Source organism: Lampetra planeri, chromosome 2 (assembly GCF_965212315.1).
Source record: "Lampetra planeri chromosome 2, kcLamPlan1.2.h2, whole genome shotgun sequence".
Taxonomy (NCBI): Eukaryota; Metazoa; Chordata; class Hyperoartia; order Petromyzontiformes; family Petromyzontidae; genus Lampetra; species Lampetra planeri.
The window spans coordinates 36220253-36241107 of NC_136108.1; the positions used below are offsets into that span (position 1 = coordinate 36220253).

Sequence of the window (20855 nt, forward strand, 5' to 3'; positions counted from 1 at the left end):
GTTTATTACCTGCGATTATGTCATGGTCACTGGAGAGTTTCTGCCAGCTATGATCCAGCATCTTTCATTTGACGGACTTTCTTGGAGGGACATAAACATACCAAATTGCACTCAAAGCTTGCAACTTCGTTTGCAAAGCAATGCAGATTAATTAAGCACACCACAATTGTCTGCACCTATAAACAAAGTCCCATTAGCCAGACCAATATCCAAAACAGTACTGTATTGGTATGTGTTATGTGCACAATCGTATGCTTGTTTGTGTTTACCCACAATTCTGCACAACGGACGAGTTTGCCGTGTCCTGCTTTTATTGTACCGTATGGCAACTACAGTTCACGCATCCACGATCGGCTTGTGTTCTGCTCTTTATCTTCCTTTTTATTGATTAAACTTGTTTACACTAAAGAACATTGCAAGCTGTAAAGCGGGAAATAATTTGGTTTGCACGATTAGCATAGTTAATAAAGCGTATATACTGGGGCAGCCCACCCTTTGCCTCGGTATGAGTACTATGCTGTATAATGCAATTCAGAAGTTTAAAAACGAAGCTGCCTGTGTGTGATCTGATGTTTTCCGCTCAAGTATTGTTTGTTCTCCAATAAACTCGGTCTAATGGGAGTTTCTTTCGAGCAGGTCAAAACAACTTTTATTAAATGTGTAAGTTTATTTCACACTGACCGGCGATGCAAAATACAAGCATTCCTGAAACTGTAAACACCACCAAGCCATTCTACCTTTTGATTGCCTCTGGCATAAGCCGACGTTCATTTTCTCATGCAAATTTTTCATCATAAGTTGTATAAAATAAACCAAAGTTGGAATGCACAGGTCATGTCTTCCTGCAGTAGAAATCCCTATGGATAGTCTTGCTAGTTATGCAATAAGCGAATTACAATACAGTATAAGCAACAGGCAATGTTTAACTTTCAACAAAACTGCAAAAAAAACATGAAAATTAACAAGTTTAATTTAGCCTTTGAACAAGAAGTGTCAGGCAAGGAAAACATGTATTTGGTGCTAGATTACATTAGGATATTTTTAATTGAGCGTTGAAAATCAAATAATACTATTTAAACAAACGGACTAAATACAAAGAATAAAATTAACACTAAATAGGGTAGGAATGAATAGCTAGCCTGTTAATAGGTTATGTTATATAGCACGACAATTGGCATGTTCACATGCATACGGCCGAGAAATTAGTAAATGGTGGATGCAAAGTTCAAAGTCAAATGAGGCGTTTCTTCTTCTTCCTGGAAACGACTCCCAGTTTCACACTTCTGGGATGGAATGATCCATCTGGTTCTTGAGAACGCTGGAAGCCATCCTACAGGACATGGAAACGCCACGTGTGAGTGATGCCCAATAGCACGGACACTGCCAGCCCAAAATAACTTTTTTTTATTACAGCCACAACTATCGACTTGAAATAATCTTTATCATTGTAACATTTCTTATTTACCCAGAAAAGCTTCATCAGTTTCAAGACTTTCAGAAAGGTCATAAGTTTGTTTAACATTAGAGGGTGATATTTCCAACTGAGTAATTTGCAGATTTTTTAAATTTGGTAAATTTGACCCATGACGATGGCACATGCGGCTTACTCTTTTTAAAATAAAGCACGTAGACCTTTAATGTCCATTGTGAGGTGGACAGTGTGTTTTTGCACGATTAATACACCCGGCGGTATTAACCAGGGCGGCCATGGGTCTTGATCTGAAAATTTGCAACAAGAGACATGCGCTACTGCTCGGCCTTCTTGGCGATCCATCTTGACGATCAAATTGAATAAATGGCACACAACTTAAATAAAGCATCTGACTGCGATGTTTACATCTTGGTTGCCATGAATAAATCTGTAAGCTTGTCAGACAGCCTGTGACACAGTCTGGATAGGTTTCTGCATAATTAGAGACGCTTGGTTTTTGGTTTTGCGTCTTCCTTTAAGGTGTCCTACTCCCACGCAGCATTAAGCAAAGCACTAAATTTTGCATTAAGATATGTGCACATGTGTGACGTGTTACAGTGGGGACGGTGACGTGGCCACACGTTCAGGTTTTATTGCAGAGGTTCACGGTTCAAATCAAGTGGCCACCCTGATGACAACTCTGTGTAGTAACCGTGAAAACATTACACGCCGTCTACTTCAGTGGACGTTAAAAGATCCCCTGACATCATACTCTGGTTCTTTCGGTAAAGTCACGTAGGTATAAAATAAATAAAAGATATCAGCTGAACACGTAGGCTTTCGCGTCCAATATCATCCATAATAGTTAATTTTTGGGTTAGATATCGTAAATATATAAATGTGTCGTTAAACCCGCCACCACCCCACAACACAAATTAGTAAGGTTTGTCACGTAAACAGAATCTAACCCAAAAAACCTTGGATCCCCTGATATAATTTCCAAAAGTAGGCCATTGTGTGTTAGGGTCTAGATTCGCCAAAATAAAAATTACTCTTAAATTACTCAATTGGGACTATACATTGCAAACTAAAGCCCCAAGGTCACTTGCAAATGTCACTATCCTGGTCTCTTGAGTTCTCACCTGGTTTAACAAAATAAACTTAAAACTACATATGCTGAGCCTTGCCATGAATCACCTTTTGATGATGTGGTCATAGATGAAGGAGGGCATGATGGTCAGGGTGATGGTTGAGCCAGAAGCTGTCAGAATTTCGCTGACTTGCGAGTCCTGAAAGAAAGAGAAAACAATGAAATGTGTACTCAGCTTCCTGCGTTTGAAATTAGTGGAGTTTTTTTCTGCAGTCCTGCTATCGACACTGCTAAAATACATACCTTCACAGGTAAAAACATCATGAATTAAGGTTGGATGATGTGAAAATTAAATAACACTCATCCACAAGCTAATGGATCTTCAGGACCAAAGCTTTCCAGCATGATATGCTCAAGCCGTCAAGATTCTGGACCTTGATTAGAGGTGGAGTTGCGGTTTTAAAGTATGGATGTTTCCGTAGTGTTAACATGGGTTTACTATGGACTAGATTGGAGATATCTGAATATTGAAATAATCGATGACTACCAATTATCGGTAAAATTTTACTCGACTAAATCGGATAACATGGAAATTGTTAGAAGAAAAGTCTCGCCTGTTTCCACGTGTGCTACTGGACGGGAGGTGATGGATGGATTTTTTTTGTGACATCGGCATTGTCGACCGCATCACAAAGGATACGGATTGTAGGGGGTTTCCCACCTTCGGGAGACACGATGTGGGGCGGCCACCATTTTTAAAGGCGTCCGAGTAATCGACCATAAAAAGTAGTCAATGACAAATTGAATCGGTTGATCGACTTCATTGATTAATGGCCCCGACTCTACTTTGGAGTATCAACAAGCAGCTGGTGTCCTTCATTAGTGGTTACTACTGAATTCCCAAAAACCCTCGACACCACGACCACCACATCTGCTCGTCCCAATCCCCACTCAAAATCTTGCCGACCTCTCCTTGATCAGATCCCGCAAACCCACGTGTGCACCCACAGCGGGCATGCCTCACCTTGAGGCCCACGACGTTCTGCCCGTTGAGCTCGCACACATTGTGCTCCGTGAGCAGGCCATTGCGCGCGGCCGAGCTATCCTTGGTGATGGACACGATGCGGCCGTTTTTGAACACGAAGCCCACGTAGCCCAGGCTGTCCTTGTGCATGGTGATGGTGCGCTCAAACGGCCTGACGGGAAGAAACGCGGCACATCAACGACACAGACAAGTAGAACTCTATTGTGCGCCTACAATTAAAACGTCAAATATTTGTTCGGCCGTCAGCCTGGCCTACTGGCTTTCAAGAGCAGTATTATGCAGCAGTATTTCACTTATCGACGACATGAACCGAGAAATCCTTTCAGTGTCTGCCTATTGGCTTTCTAGAAGTAAAAATATTCAGCAGCATTAAGCAAGCAAACTGTTAGTTTCGATACCGTTCAATTGACATTATTATTGTGAATGCCCTATAGCTATCGAGCAGCAGGCAGTGCAACTGCACTGTGGCTCACGGCCGGAGGCGCCCAGGTGCCGAGAGATTAAGAGGGTTGAGAGAAACTGGATAGGATGAGGTGGGAGGACATTTAACTCCATGCACCAGGGCCCTTGCCAACCGCCCTACCTCAAATAGAAAACGGAATGTCACCAGGCGCCAGCCGACTCACCTGTCACGCACGGCCATCACGATCCTTTCCGGCGCCGCCTTCTTCAGCACTTTGTGTGCCTTGTCCGTGTCCCACGCGGCGCAGTTCTCGCCGTTGATCTGCAGCACCTGGTCGCCGAAGCGAAGCCCGGCCAATGAGGCCGGCGAGCCCCCCTGCACCAGCTGCACAAAGATGCCCTGCGCGAGCGGTGCGGCGCAGCCATCGGAAAAAAACAGTCAACTGTGGCGCCAGCGGCCGATTCCTCTTCGTTAAAGTCGGCGCAATCACGATGTGGGTTTGTCAAGCATCTGGACGAGACCGCGGTGCGGAAACGGGCGTGTTTACGTCGTCATATACGTACTCGTGGAGCGGAACTTGTGTGTAATAAAGCACGACACAAGGTCTCGTAAGAATGTGACCACCGACGCAGGTTTTGCAACTTGCTCATCCTTCAATTCACCTAACATCGAAGTTGTGCCCAAGTACACAGGCGCATTGCCAGGGTTTTAACCATGATGTGGTCTCATGATTTAATCACGAACCACACATCACTGTTAAAAAATGCGTGAATATCAAATCATATTTATGTCCCGTCACCTCATGAGGTTATGCACAAATGTTTTCCAACGGCATTTTTTCAAGCATGCATCCTCTGGATTGGTCTCTACTTTCTGAGTTTCATCACCAGATAGAAATAGATTTTACCTCTATTGCAGTAAATGTGTGTGCTACCAACTGACCCCTTTGCAGCTTTCCAGTGAGGCTTTGGGTCGTAGCACGTGTTGCTCGGCACGATGGCCGCGCAACACGCGGAGAAGTGAGCGTACCCCCCCCCCCCCTTCACCTTACCTTGTCAACGGCCTTGAGGCGCAGGCCTAGCTTCCCGTCCTGGTCTTTGCACAGGATGACCTCGCGGACGCCCTGCTTCACCTCGGCGCGCCGCACGCCCACGTCGGAGCCCGTCACGGGCCCCAAGGCCATGCTGGAGCCGGACGGCCGAGCCACCAGGGCCTACGGGACAACCCGCCCGGTCAGCATCTCTACGCGCGCCGGCGGCGTCGTGACCCACGGCAGCCACCTTACACGGCGCAATGTGAAGCATTCGGGGCGATTGCTGCTCGGGCACTCGTTGCCACTCGCTTACCGGCGGTCAATCACCTCCTTATCACTCTGTCACCACTACCATGGGTTACCATTCCTGTGAAATCCACTTAGTCAGTCCTCCGCCCATGTTGAGGACCTGGTCTACCATGCTGTTTTGTCTGATCCACACTGTGTTCAACCACCGCTCAACCACTCACCCAGTCACCACTTTTCAAACCACTTTTCCTTCTGCTTCTTCTCTCACACTGCATGGCTTTGAAATGCCCTCCCATCATCTCTTCGCAAACAATTGCAACCTTGCTCAATTCAAGAAACGCGTTAACTCTCATATTTTACAATCTTGACAGGGCTGTTTGTTGCTGGCCGTTTGACATTTTGGGCCTTTGGGCACCGTGCTCAGCAATTGTGTTCAACAAAAACTCGGCCATCTCGATCACAACAACACCATGACGTCATGAAACTATCGACAGTTTACATCCCGTGCAAAACCGAGATAACGATCAACACGGCAGGATCCACGACACTGGAAAAAACTTTATCGAGCACCACCGGGAAAATATTATTCAGCTCCAATAAGTTACCAGGATGGCATTGCTCTCGGCTGATACAGAGCTCAATGTGCCGCCGCCGTCTGCAGAGGGTCGCCGTCAAAACGCTTTTGTCGTCCACCAAGTCCAACACGTTGACGGGGGATTACACTTTGTACAGCACGCTGCCAGGCTGCGTGAACCAAGGGGTATGAGACCGCCCTAGTCGTCACTCGGCATTGCGGATGCGTCTTGCTGGGGGCTGAGTAGGACTTTCAAGTAGCTTGGGCGGGCAACAACACATTACCACACACCTCAGCGATATCCACTCACACCGGAATTCATATTTAGGGCTCACCTTTAAAGGTGACTAAGCCTGCTAAAATGACAAATGGTGTGGTTGGTAGATTAAAAATATTCCACTCCCTCTAGTACCCGATGAGTGTGCATAAGAAGGCAGCAGTAATCGACCTTGTTTGGCTGTGGCCACGTGTTCTCCTGTACAGCCACAGGGAACAACTGCTGACTTACGCACCACAGTTAGTCACCGCAGACCAGGGTCTCTCACCTGCGCTCATCCCTCTAACAGTGGCGCAAGCAATCCACGACAACAGGAGGAACTTGTTTGCACTTACACCATGAGTGACACTCAACAGTAAACATCTTTAAGGATGTACACGGTCTTTAAATATAATAAGCTACAATCCCAACCTCGAATCTGAAGTAGAGCCATAGTTTGAAACAACCACTTGTCTCACACATTTCAGTTCCTGGGACTCCCCCCCCCTCTTCACCAACCCCCACTGAGCAGCGTGGTCAAAGATGGCCAAACAATCCCCATGACCGATATGGCCCAGGGAAGCTTGCATCTAGCAAAGAATTTAAATAAGGCTGTCAACTATTGTTATGGTTTTCAGCAAAGGTCCTGCAGGGGCCTTGTACACCACTGCCATTGCACGCAAACCAATATTTATCACGTATTATTTTTAGTCTAATGATATTTAATATATTTTATAACCTCCAATTGTGTTATTAGATGCACTCATATTCACAGAGAGCCATAACAAAAATCTAAGGAAGAAAAATAATGCACATGCACGGATACTGAAATCCTTTATGACTTGCGTTATTCTTGAAAGTATTCTATTAGCGATGATAACCATGTAGTTGGATATAGTTAGAGAGGAAGTAAACAAGGGAAATGGATGCATGTGAAAAGCTATCATTGGCCAACATACCCCGGAGGAAGCTGAGGCCGCCACCATGGGCATGTTGAGGCGGATCTCCTCGTCAGAGAGGCTGAGGCCCATGTACTCGCGCAGCTCGGGGTAGAGGCTTGGCGTCGGGTACAGGGCACCTGCACACGCACACAGGCACGCAGGTACACACACACGCACACAGGCACGCAGGTACACACACGCACACAGGCACGCACAGGCATGCACGCGCACAGGCATGCACGCGCACAGGCACGCACGCACACACGAACGCAAACGGGCAAACATTAGCCTAGTATTCCCGAGCACCCGAAACCACATTCACAAAATCAGCATCACTGACGTCCCTTTCAGTGCCTTGAGATAGATGGAAGTGCTCAAAGGGTTAATAAATCGCTCTGCTCACAAAACTGCTGGCAGAAGTGTCTCCCCACTCGAGTGAGTTCTACAGAGCCCCGCCAGAGGGTGTTTACACCGACTTCTACACACTGGCCAGGCGCCTTGGAGAAGGTCGGCGATTCGCGACTTGACCCGACTGGTACAATTTTGTCAACTTTAGCCATTCGGTAAGCCTAGGCCACGCTCTCACTCGAGCATTAACCATCCGCTAATAGGTGTTGGAGGTGTAGAGGCTGTTGTGTGTATTAGGGCACCAATGATGAATGTGAAAAATTACCAGTGCCTTAAGGGTATGAACATATTATGAAACCGGTTCCCTAGACTCTGTTGAAAAATATGCAATTAATGAGACTCAATATAGGTGCCATGAGCAGCTCTATAGAGTCAACATGTGCAGTCGCCTGCCTGTCAAATGAACCTCAGCAGCACTGCCTAGAAAACAGAAACCACAGGCAGCGACAACCATCCTGCGCCATCCCTACCTCGGCACCGACTACACATTCACGAGCAAAACAATGAGAAAATGAAACAAACTAAGAGAACACATTTGCAGACAGGAAATTGCATGGCGAGGCTGCCTCTGTAACGCAAAACAAGGTCAACGCCAATTACATCAGTGCACAGCATTGCGTTCCATCCCACAGGGTCAGAGTGAGCGCGTGTTGCAACAACTGGATTTAAAATTTCGGCGTAAATGACATCACATGGTCCCCTTGTTTTTCTGCAGCATTCTGGGAGGCTAAGTTATACAAATACATTTAAGGTAAGGTTAGAGTTTGCACAAGCATACTGTTACAGACTGGGCTTGTGATTGGAAGATGTTGTTTTTTAACTGTCATCGCATTTCAAGGGTGCACAAATGTGGGTGGATGTTGTTGGGACTGTAGTTATGGTTTAGCATTTGCTTGTGGTGGTGGTTGGGTCCGTGGCTGTGGTTATGACTGTCCCTACAACAAGCTCGTTGTTTAAAACTGTATTTGTAAATATCAGTGTGATATTCATGACAATCATCATCAGACTTTATCAATACACTGCTGGATGAAGCCATCACCATCTCACACAATTCATAAAACTGAAATCTGCAAAATCGAGCCATGAGCCACTGATTTTAGCCAATTCATGCAATTTACTAGACTACTCCTTTTCCACTGCCACATCTGTGCCGAGCCAGCAAGGGACCCAAACCGTGATACTCTCGCGTCTCACAAGATGTGGAATTGGCTCGGGGTCAAGCAGGTCCAGGGGCAGGATTGATATATTTTTTGTCAATTGTTGCATAAGCAGACGCCGATGTCACACGCGAGTTGCGTGTAAGGTCGGCGGCACGGCTCAGTTTCCTGTTGTGGAACAACAACCCGGGCACCTCCCGAGCCGTGCTCAGGACGGCCTCGGCGCGGCAGAGGAAAAGCGGCAGCGCGCTGCGTGTTGGACGGAGTTTGGAGTGGTGGTGACCGCGAGAGGGAAGCTGCCCGAGCGTTTCGTACCGCTGGCCATGGGGTCCGTTGACGCGGCGATGGCCACCGCCCCAATGTAGCCCTGCTGCTCTGCCAGCTGAGTCTGAGCCTGCACGCACGCATACACGCACACAAAAACAAAGATCCCCCGTATAGCTTTAACAGACTGCTGGGGCAAGGTCTGTTAGTGAGCATCTATGAAGCCCGGCACGGCATACAAGGGGGTGGGTTGCCAGCATCAAGCCCGACTGCCTTTGTCTTCCGAGTGGAAACGTTTACACACCGCACTAGGTACTCATTTGCAGCTGGGACAACCTAGGGTAAGCCCAAGACCAGTTCAGATAATCATCACTGGTGTTGACCGTGAGCAGGAATCAAACTCGGGTTGCTGGGTTCGTAGCGAAGCACGCTAACCATTACACTACCGCTATCCACGCACACATGCACACATGCTCACACGCACACATGCACACACGCACGCAGAGTCTCGATAACGCACGCAGAGCCTCGATAACACACGCAACCCGTGACCGGCTGTCGTCCTGGCAATGAGCTTCTTGTCTTGTGTGCACAATACGGGAAAGTTCGTTACACACCAACCCCAATCCAGGGGGCTGGCCCCCAGAATAGGGTGATGCATTGCCAGCTTCAGAAGTGACTGGTTACATTCGGTAGAGTCCTGGTTAATCTTTAACCTAGCCATGCACCATTTGGCAGCTCCCAGCACTCACATGCTGCTCAGCACTCTGGGGGTCATCATGTTGTAGAATCATGTGGCCTCTTGTAAATCTGTGTTTTTGACTCCAATTTTATCTTGATAGTTCTGTGGGTGTCATGTCATTCGACGAAGTTAGAGAATGGCTCTCAGAAGCAGATATCACAGAACTACTTCTGAGACCCCTTCAAGTGACCTCTGGTTTGTGCAGAACTTTCCTGCATACCCCAGTGACAGATTAATGTTCATTGCATCATAGCCAAACCGATATCTTTAATTCATAGAGCTCACATTCATCTATTCTATTAACTGTGCAGGCTGACACCGTCAATTCACTGCAGTTGACATCTGACTTAATGACACGTGGCTGCTTAGATTTGAGACCAGGATCTCAGCAGGGTCAATTTAGCAATCCGAGCAACATGACCAACCATTGTTTAAATTGTTTTCAAAATATCATTTAATTTTTTTCAACGTGAACCTATTATCAGTACAGGAAAATCTCGTGCCATCATAACAGCATATGATGACAATAGTTGATCTTCTTGGTTCTTTCGGTAAAGTCACGTAGAAGGGAAGTAATAAAATAATAAAAATAAAACATAATAAAACAATTCTCACGACGTTTCGGCCACAACGCAAGCAGCCATCCTCAGGCGAAGAATGAAACACCCCAAGCTTGGAGCGTATATTTAAGCTGGGTTAGAGGGGGGGGAGGTGGGAAGAAGAGCGCCTAAACAAAATAATTTGCATATCAAGAGGAATTCAGCATATGGAAAATGCGTAGGAGGTGGGCGGGGGGGGTTCCAAATCAATACTATGCCCGTGCATTATGCAGGATTAGCAGCATCAAAGGGGGGGGGGAAGTGGGGGAGCATTAACAAAGGAAAGGAATGTTAATAGTATGTAGCTGTAGTTACTAAACAACCACGTAAAAAACTACAGTATAAACTGCATGACAAACTAAAGTATAAACTACATAGCATCATCAGTAAACTTACTATACTCTACAATAAGCTGAGTTACTAACAGTAAGTAATACATGAAAAATTCTACGTTGTAAAAAATTATATAATATGCTTCCATCTAAACTTTATTCTCTTACATCACACGCGTCTATACCGTACTATATACTTCCATAGGCAAAACCAACATTAAATTACATACTGTATTGCTATAAACCACCCTATACCTTATACATTTTTAATATAACACTATGTATTATTCTACCCACCCTAATGTGTATCAAAATGGTTTATTACGTCCTTCCAGTGATTGCTAAGCCAGAATCCATCTTCTCGGTTAAAATTGTCTCTGTGTTTGTAAATGTGGATCGCCTCATGTACGAATCTCTCATGATAGCCAGATGGCTTGCAGAGAACCTCTGTCTTGGAGAAGTCAATGTCATGTGAGCCCACTGAGTTGTAACAGTGATCTGCCACGGCTGAGGTGTTTGTCCTACAGTGTTTCAGGTCAGCTTTATGTTCACGGATGCGGTCCGAGACATGTCGTTTGGTTTCCCCAATGTAACTGCTACCACAGAGGCAACTTAGTTTGTAGACACCAGGGTACTGTATGTCTGGAACCACATCTTTTACAGACGGTACCAGATCACGGATTTTATGTACTGTGTTGAATCGGACCTGGATCTTGTGTTTAATCAGGATTTTGGAGATCTTTTTTGTGACCCCAGCAATGTAGGGTAAGGTGATGGTCTTGAAAGGCTCCTCAACAGGATCCTTCTTGGTGGTTGGAGTGATGGCTTTGCGGATTGTGTAGTCGGAGTAACCATTAGCCAAGCTCTTAAGGCTAATGGTTACTCCGACTACACAATCTAATGGTTACTCCGACTACACAATCTCCAAAATCCTGATTAAACACAAGATCCAGGTCCGATTCAACACAGTACATAAAATCCGTGATCTGGTACCGTCTGTAAAAGATGTGGTTCCAGACATACAGTACCCTGGTGTCTACAAACTAAGTTGCCTCTGTGGTAGCAGTTACATTGGGGAAACCAAACGACATGTCTCGGACCGCATCCGTGAACATAAAGCTGACCTGAAACACTGTAGGACAAACACCTCAGCCGTGGCAGATCACTGTTACAACTCAGTGGGCTCACATGACATTGACTTCTCCAAGACAGAGGTTCTCTGCAAGCCATCTGGCTATCATGAGAGATTCGTACATGAGGCGATCCACATTTACAAACACAGAGACAATTTTAACCGAGAAGATGGATTCTGGCTTAGCAATCACTGGAAGGACGTAATAAACCATTTTGATACACATTAGGGTGGGTAGAATAATACATAGTGTTATATTAAAAATGTATAAGGTATAGGGTGGTTTATAGCAATACAGTATGTAATTTAATGTTGGTTTTGCCTATGGAAGTATATAGTATGGTATAGACGCGTGTGATGTAAGAGAATAAAGTTTAGATGGAAGCATATTATATAATTTTTTACAACGTAGAATTTTTCATGTATTACTTACTGTTAGTAACTCAGCTTATTGTAGAGTATAGTAAGTTTACTGATGATGCTATGTAGTTTATACTTTAGTTTGTCATGCAGTTTATACTGTAGTTTTTTACGTGGTTGTTTAGTAACTACAGCTACATACTATTAACATTCCTTTCCTTTGTTAATGCTCCCCCACTTCCCCCCCCCTTTGATGCTGCTAATCCTGCATAATGCACGGGCATAGTATTGATTTGGAACCCCCCCCGCCCACCTCCTACGCATTTTCCATATGCTGAATTCCTCTTGATATGCAAATTATTTTGTTTAGGCGCTCTTCTTCCCACCTCCCCCCCCTCTAACCCAGCTTAAATATACGCTCCAAGCTTGGGGTGTTTCATTCTTCGCCTGAGGATGGCTGCTTGCGTTGTGGCCGAAACGTCGTGAGAATTGTTTTATTATGTTTTATTTTTATTATTTTATTACTTCCCTTCTACGTGACTTTACCGAAAGAACCAAGAAGATGAATCCCTGCAGTCACGAAAGCTTTAAATCGAAAGACAATAGTTGAATTACATCCACCAAACGTGGTGAACGATGGATTCGATGCAAGCGGTACCACGGGATGACTTCAGGGAACGCCGCCGCTACTCAGAGGGAACTTTAATAATTTAGACTGAGCAGGATGTGTCTGTGTAGGCTCTGAATGCGAGAACAATGTCTACTACGTGTGCGCACTACGCCCAGAGTTATTAAGCCTTCAGGCTGGTTCAGAGCACTGTTGTGGGTACACAAAGCCACCGCTTGTGTTTACACAGCAGTGCACGTGACCATTGTGTTAACATGCATCGTGTCTCGCACAACTGGGCCAAATGCCGCAAATGTGCACTGCGTCTGCTCTTCAAGTTGGGGGGCATCCTGAAATATTGATGGCGGTGGCCGCCCCTGTTCACGGTCGCGGAAAGCCGCGGCCGTTTCATCTCTCCTATGCGTATTCTGCTCAAGCCACTTGCTGTTCGGCACAGTGTCCGACGTTTCGCTCCACGCACAGACAAGCTTCTTCAGAAACCAAATGGTTCCCGAACTGAACTGTTTTCTGAAGCTCCGAGGAAATTATAACGGAAATGTCGGACATCGTGCCGAAAAGCACACGGAGAAAACCGAAAGGACGACCTGCTGGGGAGCTTCTTTAGCAACTGAGTGTTTCTTGCACCGAACCATTCCCTCAAGTAGGTCGCAAGATGCGGAGTGAAACGTCGGGCATAACGGTGAACTTCGCGCCGCACCAACCGAAAATGCACCGCAGCACTGTGCAAAACAAGCGCAAAGATCGAGGCAGCAGTCGGTGGCTGCCTTGCACGGCGCTGCAGAGCACGTGATGTGTGTGTTGTGTGTGCGGTGTGTGCGTTGTGTGCAGTGTGCGTTGTGTGCAGTGTGTGTGGGCGATGTGTGTGTTTGTGTGCGGTGTGTGCGTGTGCGGTGTGTGCGTGTGCGGTGTGTGCGTGTGCGGTGTGTGCGTGTGCGGTGTGTGCGTGTGCGGTGTGTGTGTGCGGTGTGTGTGTGTGCGGTGTGTGTGGTGTGCGGTGTGTGTGCGGTGTGTGTGGTGTGCGGTGTGCGTACGGTGTGTGTGTGTGCAGTGAGTGTGTGGTGAGTGTGTGCGGTGAGTGTGTGTGTGTGCGCGCGTTTGTTCGCACGCACAGCACTCCGAGCAGTAAAACCTGCTCCTCAGGAAACCGGAGGAACACGCCCATGAGTCACAGTGCGACCTCGTGACGGCAACATCACGCACGCAACAGGAGCACGTGATAGGGCCCCTTGTCTGATTTGGTTCCCGACTTGTGGTCAAGTGCTGACGTCACTTAGGATCGAGTTGTCGCTCCGAACAAAACAACATTCCGAGAAGCTCAATCCGTGGGTGTGTGTTTAATTTGTGCACTTAATAAAAAAAATCCACACCCAATAATAAATAAACAAGTGAGGTGTCTGTTATTATTTTGTACCGAGTTATGATTATTTTTATATGTCGGGTTCTCTACAGCATTCGTGATACAATTCAAGAATTAACGTCACTATCCCCCACTGACGAGGGCTGGCTGATTGATTGTGACGCATTTAGTTGGAACACATTGTAGGGATAAAGCAACGTTCTTCGATGCAGTGTTCTATGAACGCTTCTTTTCCCTCAAATCGTACTGTACCCACAAAACCCACACACAGGTCAAGTTTGCCTTGACTCAGCTCAACCCGTGTAAAGATTCACGAAAGGAATTTCCTGTTTAATTTTTTTTTCCTATTCTCAAATGCCAACATTGGCAAGAGTCGGGGGTCTACATAAAACACACCAAAGCTGTCTCATGGAATGAAGTGCGCCTACATGAGAACAGAACACCGCTAAACCGCAAGTGTGAAGACGGGACAGCGACCAGCGTTGGTGGAACGTGGAGGAACGTACCTGGATCACCTTGTCCACCTTCATGTCCTCCAGAGATGGGTAGAGAGACATTTTGGCTTCTTTTTAACTCCACGAGCAGACGACCTGCGCACGAGATACGGCATTATCACTGCACTACATCACCACCGGTGGCTCAGCGGTAGAGCGGTTGGCTCGCAATCGGAAGGTCGCGAGTTCAAATCCTGGCTGGGAGTTGATTCAGTCCCATCATCCCTCTGTCCAGCGTCGATAAAATAGTACCACATTCTGGGGAAGTGAACAGTGGTTTTCCTATGGATAGACTCATCCCTGTCATAGGAAGGAGGAATGTCCAGCACTGGCTCAGTGTTGTATACAGGAGACAAGCATTGGCTCAATGCTTGTTGGAGCAGGAAATCGCTTTGACTGCGCTACCTTCTGCTGCCATCAGAAAGCCCAGTAACCTATAGCACCTGTTATGCACCATGGCGGTCATCCATCCAAAGCACGATCTAGGCTCAAATCTGCTCAGCTTCCGAGCTCGCGCGCATTCCGGGTGATGGGCCATCGGCTTCGTCACATGATTAATGTATGCAGTGGACTAAGTCTTTACTAAGAACATTCTTTGGCAGGGATACAAAGCAAGCAGGAGTGACGCATATGGTAAGCTTTGCAAGGTGTGCCTTGCTGTTTTGGCGGGCTTGTGTATGAATACACACGAATATAAATACCCAATGCAAATACTGTAATAGTGCCACTCTGCAGACCTAAGTCCCTATAGGTGTTTGTGTTGGCAACGTTGGCCTAGGAACGGATATGACTGAGTTGAGAGCCTCTTCATTAGTTTTTCTATTCATTGCTCAGTAATTGTCTTCTTGGGTTGGAGCAGTGGCGAGCGCAGTAGGTCACACGCTGTCTAGCGACCTGAGCGTAGCTTCCCGGCCATGGCTAACATCAGCAGCGAGTTCATTCTCAGCCAGTCCACCCTTCACCAACCCGTGTTGACCCGCGGGAAGTATGGCCAAACAACTTCCACGACCAACGCAACATGGGGAGGCCTTCTCCGGTAGTGGCTTGACAGAGGGACACAATGACCATCACCATTTAAACTGTTACCATGCGAAGTCTGGAAATGAAAGCAGCGTTGTTTTAATGGCTATACTTCAGATCAGCGATAAGCCACTTTAAATACAAATTCCACTGGCTCATTTGCCTTGGCTATGTTCATACTTGACCTCACCGACTTAGTCGCAAGAAGCACATGACCACGTCATTGCAGGAGTGTACATAGTTCTCAGAAGTGTTTTAGGTTTGTGCCACGTGTCGTTCCGCGTGATGTCCGACGTTTCGCTCCACGTGCTAGGAACTTGTTGAGGAACTGCTCCCAGCACACGGGGGGAAACGTTGGGCATGACGCCGAACGCGCGCTCCAAGCCAAAGATGCGTCAGAATGCTCATGTATAATCAGCGCAACTGTGAAAAACCTACGCATTAGTATTGTATACATAGTGATGCAGATCAGCATCGGAAGCAAAAAAGATCCCCGTAGCTGTTATCGAAGAGCAACAGAAGGGCACGAGGCAAATAATCTGTACATAATGCACCATTAGTTCAGAGGAAGCACAATGCCGCATTTTCACCAAGGGGCCATTTAAAATAGACTGCATATTTAATAACGATGGCATCAGAACCCACTGTAGCCTCAACATGCAGAAGGGATCGCCCTGTTAGCAAGCTTCGGTCAGGGACTCTTGAGAACCAGGTGACAACCAATAAGACAAAATATATAGTTTTTAGATTTGGTATGCTGGAACTTTTTTTCAATACAATTTGAATGTATGTAGCATCTTAACATAATTGCACCTCAAGACACTGTACACAGTGTGACGTGCATCATGTAAAAGGTAACGCATGAAATTTACATATTGTATCCTGTACAGTATGTTCTTTTCCCGATGACTGTCAGAAGAGAAGAGAGGCATGTGCCTAGACTTCAGCATCAGGATATTTATTTATACTGCTGCAGGAGGAATCCGCGGAGTGATAAAGCTCCTTTTCACAGAGGTCTAGTCGGGGTGGCTAAGAATGTTACAACAAACAGCACAACAACACGATCGTAGCAGAAAGTACAAAAAAGGTAAACAAATCACCCAAACACATACAAATAAAATGAAACCATCCCCATCCCACCAGGCAAAGCCCACTGAGGTATTCACTTATATTTCAGAAGCGACCTGACCACAAATGATAGGGGCAGGGAGTCAACAGTCTGGCTGATTGGGTGAAAGGAGTTCCATATTGCAGGTGACATTTAACCAGGTGACAGCCAATTTAAATCATCATTACTATTCACATGGTCACAAATAAAGGTCATGCATCTAACTGGCAGAACATTGTCTAATTGTCACATTTACCCAAAGACGTACCATAAACGTTGTCATCAATTGTGGGCGCAAGGGTCATGGAACTTGCGCCACTTGCAATAAAGACTCCACTATGGTCAGGTCGAGTCAAGCGTTGTGAAATCATGGGGCGTGTACGCCAACCCCAGATGCCGTGGGTCTCGTCACCCACTCACGTGATCATGTGACCGGGCTAATATTAGAGTGCAGTTGTTCAAGCGTCGTGACATCACGAATTGGTCTGAATACATCTACATTGTACAGGATTGTATTATCGTGCAATTATACAAACTAGTTTGTTATAGTTCGGTGTTGCGGTGGTTATCGTTGTGCACTACCCACGACCCCAGTTTGTATCCTTACCACGGCGCACATCAGTGGCCATTGATATCTGAACTCGTCCTGGGTGACCACCCATCAACTTCAGCAACGGGTAAAAATGGTCCAAACAACCCCCATCACAGCTCACACGCCCGTGGTTGGAGAAGGTATCAAACACAACCGTGGAGGCACCATAGGGCAGCTCAGCGGCAGGTGATGATGCTGCACCGTCCTCTGCTGACCCTGGCACCCCACAGCTCCGAGGCCGCCCATGGCAACCCAGCGGGCACGGTGGTCACCCATGCAGCCACCATCCAGGCTCGACTCTGCTTCGCTTCCCCGACGTGACGAGGTCGCGCGTGAACTCCGGGAATTTGGCCATGCCCACCCGAGAGGGCATTTCCACAATTGAGCAAACCCGACACAGTCCACATAGCAAGCACATGCTCGTCGCACATACTGGGGGTGCCGTTTTAATGTTAATACCGATCGTTTCAAAACATATTGGTAATTGGAACCTCATTTGCCAGTAAAAAATATGAGAATTGTTTTTTACCCTTTTATCTGGCAACAAAACTGACACCTTTTTTACGAGGAGTCATGTTTGCATAGACCACAATACCTGCAGTCATAATGCAAACAAAAAACATAACTCTGATAATGTGCACTGTCCTTAAAGTTGATTGGTCCACACCTGAGACAGCTTTCCTTAGAGTCTAGTCTCACATGGTGTTGGACCAGATGACGTCAAAAGGCGTCATCTGACTGCAGGTATTGTGGTCTATGCAAACATGACTCCTCGTAAAAAAGGTGTCAGTTTTGTTGCCAGATAAAAGGGTAAAAACCCAATTATCAACATATGGGTCATTTATGGAATAGGTCAACGGTTTGACATGCACGCGTCCCGCCGTGGATGAAAGTTCGCTTTGTCACACCACAGTAGCGAACTTTAATATCTCTCCCGTATCAAGCCAAGCGGACAAATTGTTTCTCTCCAAATAACAAGGCGTCAGTGATTGGTTTGACACACTATACCCATGGCAAACAGCTCCTCATTGATTACACGAATTATCACCCACATCTTTCAAAGTTATTGACTGAAATCATCATCAGCTCTGGTCAATGCACTGCTAAATAAAAATGCCACCATGTAATAATCCACCTGGCACCTACAACCGAGCTGATTTAATCACTCCATCTCCATTGGGCGGTCTTAATTCCATCCTTTGCCTGCCGCTCCGTCACCATTCTTGAACCACTGGCCATCACCAAGCCTCTCTAGCTGCGTGTCCCAGCCCCAAGCCCGCTTCTCGGTCATCGCAGAACCGGCAAAACAACCCTCGTCGTACACTGAAACACCGAGACATCTGGGACGAAGCCAGTCTCTTCGTCAGGCAGGGTCACACTCGAAAAACACAACGCCACGGCTTGGCCATTTTGGGGCCATTTCTCTTCCTCCCTCTCGCGTATCTTGGGAGACATTTGGGGAGAGCTGCGACGTAGCAGGCTAAGCGTGAACACTTTGGCGAGACGGAGTAAAACACGTGTGCGTGGTGAAATCACTCTCACCTTCAAATCGCGCTTGGCAAGTGTCTCGAAACTGGAGCAGAATGGGGGGGACGGGACGGCAGCGGCAGGAGGTCGGTGATGTTCAGCGGCCGCTTGTAACGACGCAGCGTCCAAAGCAAGGAGCGGATGCGGACAGGAGCTCGCAGACGAAGTGAGGAAGCCGAGAGAGTTCCGGAGGCGAGGCTCGTCTTTCCCATTGGCCTGGGAGGAGGCACGTCACACACTCAGGGGGTAGAAACACCGACTTCTGCCTGACTCTGGGTTGCCTCTGCCACTGCTGCTGACGCACGGTCATGCGCCTTCGTGATTGTGCCGCTGACGTCTTGGAGATGGCGATTGCAGGAATGCACTTGTGGGCAGCTATTCATTTGTTAAACATACTTCACCACGCTGGTCATTGTGGATATACGTCTACTACTACACCCGTACTCTTAGGTTTTTCGGTAAAGTCACGTAGGTAAAAAATAAACATTATTATATTTTATTTCTATTATTATTTTTTACCTACGTGACTATACCGAAAAACCTAAGAGTATGAATCCTCGCAGTCACGAAAGCTTCAAATCTAGAATTACTACACCCGTCTTTAGCGCATGCTGCTGTCCACGTCGCCAGTCTCGTCCATTGCCCTGATAGCCATGACGTGCCCTGCCCAAGTTCACGACTCCCAAGTCAACACGTCCAATGAGATGTTCCCCCCTGACTCGAGCATGCACCTCTCCATGTCTTTCCACCACACAAGCTCTGTCGTGACGTGCCCGCACACACGCAGTCATGAACGCGGTGGTGAGGGTGTTCTTACGTGTGTGCTATTTGATGAATTTGATCAATTTCACGTTGAAAACGAAACAAAATCTGTTTTGGAGGCCATGTATTCATAATCAACGATTTTTGGGTTTAGATCGCGTTATTTATAAATGTGTCGTAACCCTCCACCACCCGACACGGCCAATCAGTAAAAAAGGCCATGTATTGTTGAAACGCTGGACTTGCAGATCTCCCAGCGCGGCACATTAAAACGATAACGTGTCCTGAATTCCGTCATGTGCCCACTCATCATCAGCAGTATAAACGTGTGCGACAGTGAGCTGATCGGCAGGTGGCTTGTCAGAATATTGATTTATATTGGAGGAATCCGATGAGCTTTAAATATATTTTTGCACAGATGTCCAGCAGTTGCACTAATGTCCAGTAGATTGGGTTAAGAGTGGCTACTCCCACCTCTTCTTCCAAGGGGCTCTCACCCAAATATGGAGGACATCTTCAATTGTTCAGCAAACTTGTGGTACCCATAGTAAAGGTTTTTTTTGGGTCAGATCGCGTAAATACGTGTTAAAGAAACTTGTGGCGCATTACCTGTTTTGCTCAAATGTATATTTAGCCCAAGCTTGCGGCCTAAAGTTATTCAATCATGGCCCTGGAATTAATTTCTACAGATTGTAAATAATAACCGTCATCAGCTCATCCGATGAGGTGGTTGATATTCTCTACATCGACCTTGACGTCTTTGTTTCCCCCAATGCCAAAGTTCGATTGGATGACGTTGGTGAGAACCGCGTCTTCGTCTATAGATGTGTTATACGGAGTTGCACACACAGCGTGTGGCCTCGTTTCCCTGCAACTGAAGTGCATCGTCGTCACCCTCGTGTATATTCTATTCTGCCCCTTGGAATCTGTTTGCAGCTTTGGGCATTTCAGCACTCATTCAGCATGAAAGGGGAGAAACCATGCAGCACGGTTTTTTCAAAAGCCGGTTGACAACAGCTGCTGTCTTGTATGGACATACTTCATTTCAGGTATGCATTTTCTTGTTCATGTGGTAAGATATCCCTGCTGGAGCGGGGTTATATTCCTGTGTTACCTGGGGCCAGTCGTGCGTCAGTTGAATGTTTCTTTCCCTGAATGCTACTCAGCGTCTGCAACGTTATGCTTATTACGTTGTAACTTTCTTTCTTTTTTACACCAACGAACTCAGCGGGTCATTCTTGGAAAACTACTTTCAGGCGCAATGTTTCTTACCCGGGCGTCAACAAATACAATCAGTCGACGAACCTCCTCCACCGAGACAGGGCACAACCACCCAGAGCCATCTTGCCGCGCTGGGGTGGAGGCGACGGC

General features: G+C 46.7%; 1 protein-coding gene across 1 annotated transcript; it reads right to left on the bottom strand.

Moving 5' to 3' along the window:
- Positions 1 to 622: 622 nt before the first annotated feature.
- On the bottom strand, positions 623 to 20844 carry SDCBP (syndecan binding protein). Its single transcript, XM_078614724.1, has 10 exons — positions 20757 to 20844; positions 18738 to 18938; positions 14488 to 14571; positions 8883 to 8961; positions 7021 to 7139; positions 5001 to 5162; positions 4173 to 4348; positions 3526 to 3697; positions 2609 to 2700; positions 623 to 1330 (listed from the first exon to the last, which is right to left on the bottom strand). The coding sequence occupies exons 3-10, from the start codon at positions 14536 to 14538 to the stop codon at positions 1276 to 1278; spliced, it is 906 nt and encodes a 301-aa protein (XP_078470850.1). The 5' UTR covers positions 14539 to 14571; positions 18738 to 18938; positions 20757 to 20844; the 3' UTR covers positions 623 to 1275.
- Between the last annotated feature and the right edge of the window lie 11 nt (positions 20845 to 20855).

Excerpts from the sequence above, each read along its gene's own strand:
- SDCBP (XM_078614724.1), bottom strand. The coding sequence starts at position 14,538 with ATGTCTCTCTACCCATCTCTGGAGGACATGAAGGTGGACAAGGTGATC. Across the intron at positions 4,349-5,000 it reads GCCTCAAGGCCGTTGACAAG|GGCATCTTTGTGCAGCTGGT; the intron begins GTAAGGTGAAGG and ends CCGCTCGCGCAG. Across the intron at positions 3,698-4,172 it reads GTGATGGCCGTGCGTGACAG|GCCGTTTGAGCGCACCATCA; the intron begins GTGAGTCGGCTG and ends TCTTCCCGTCAG.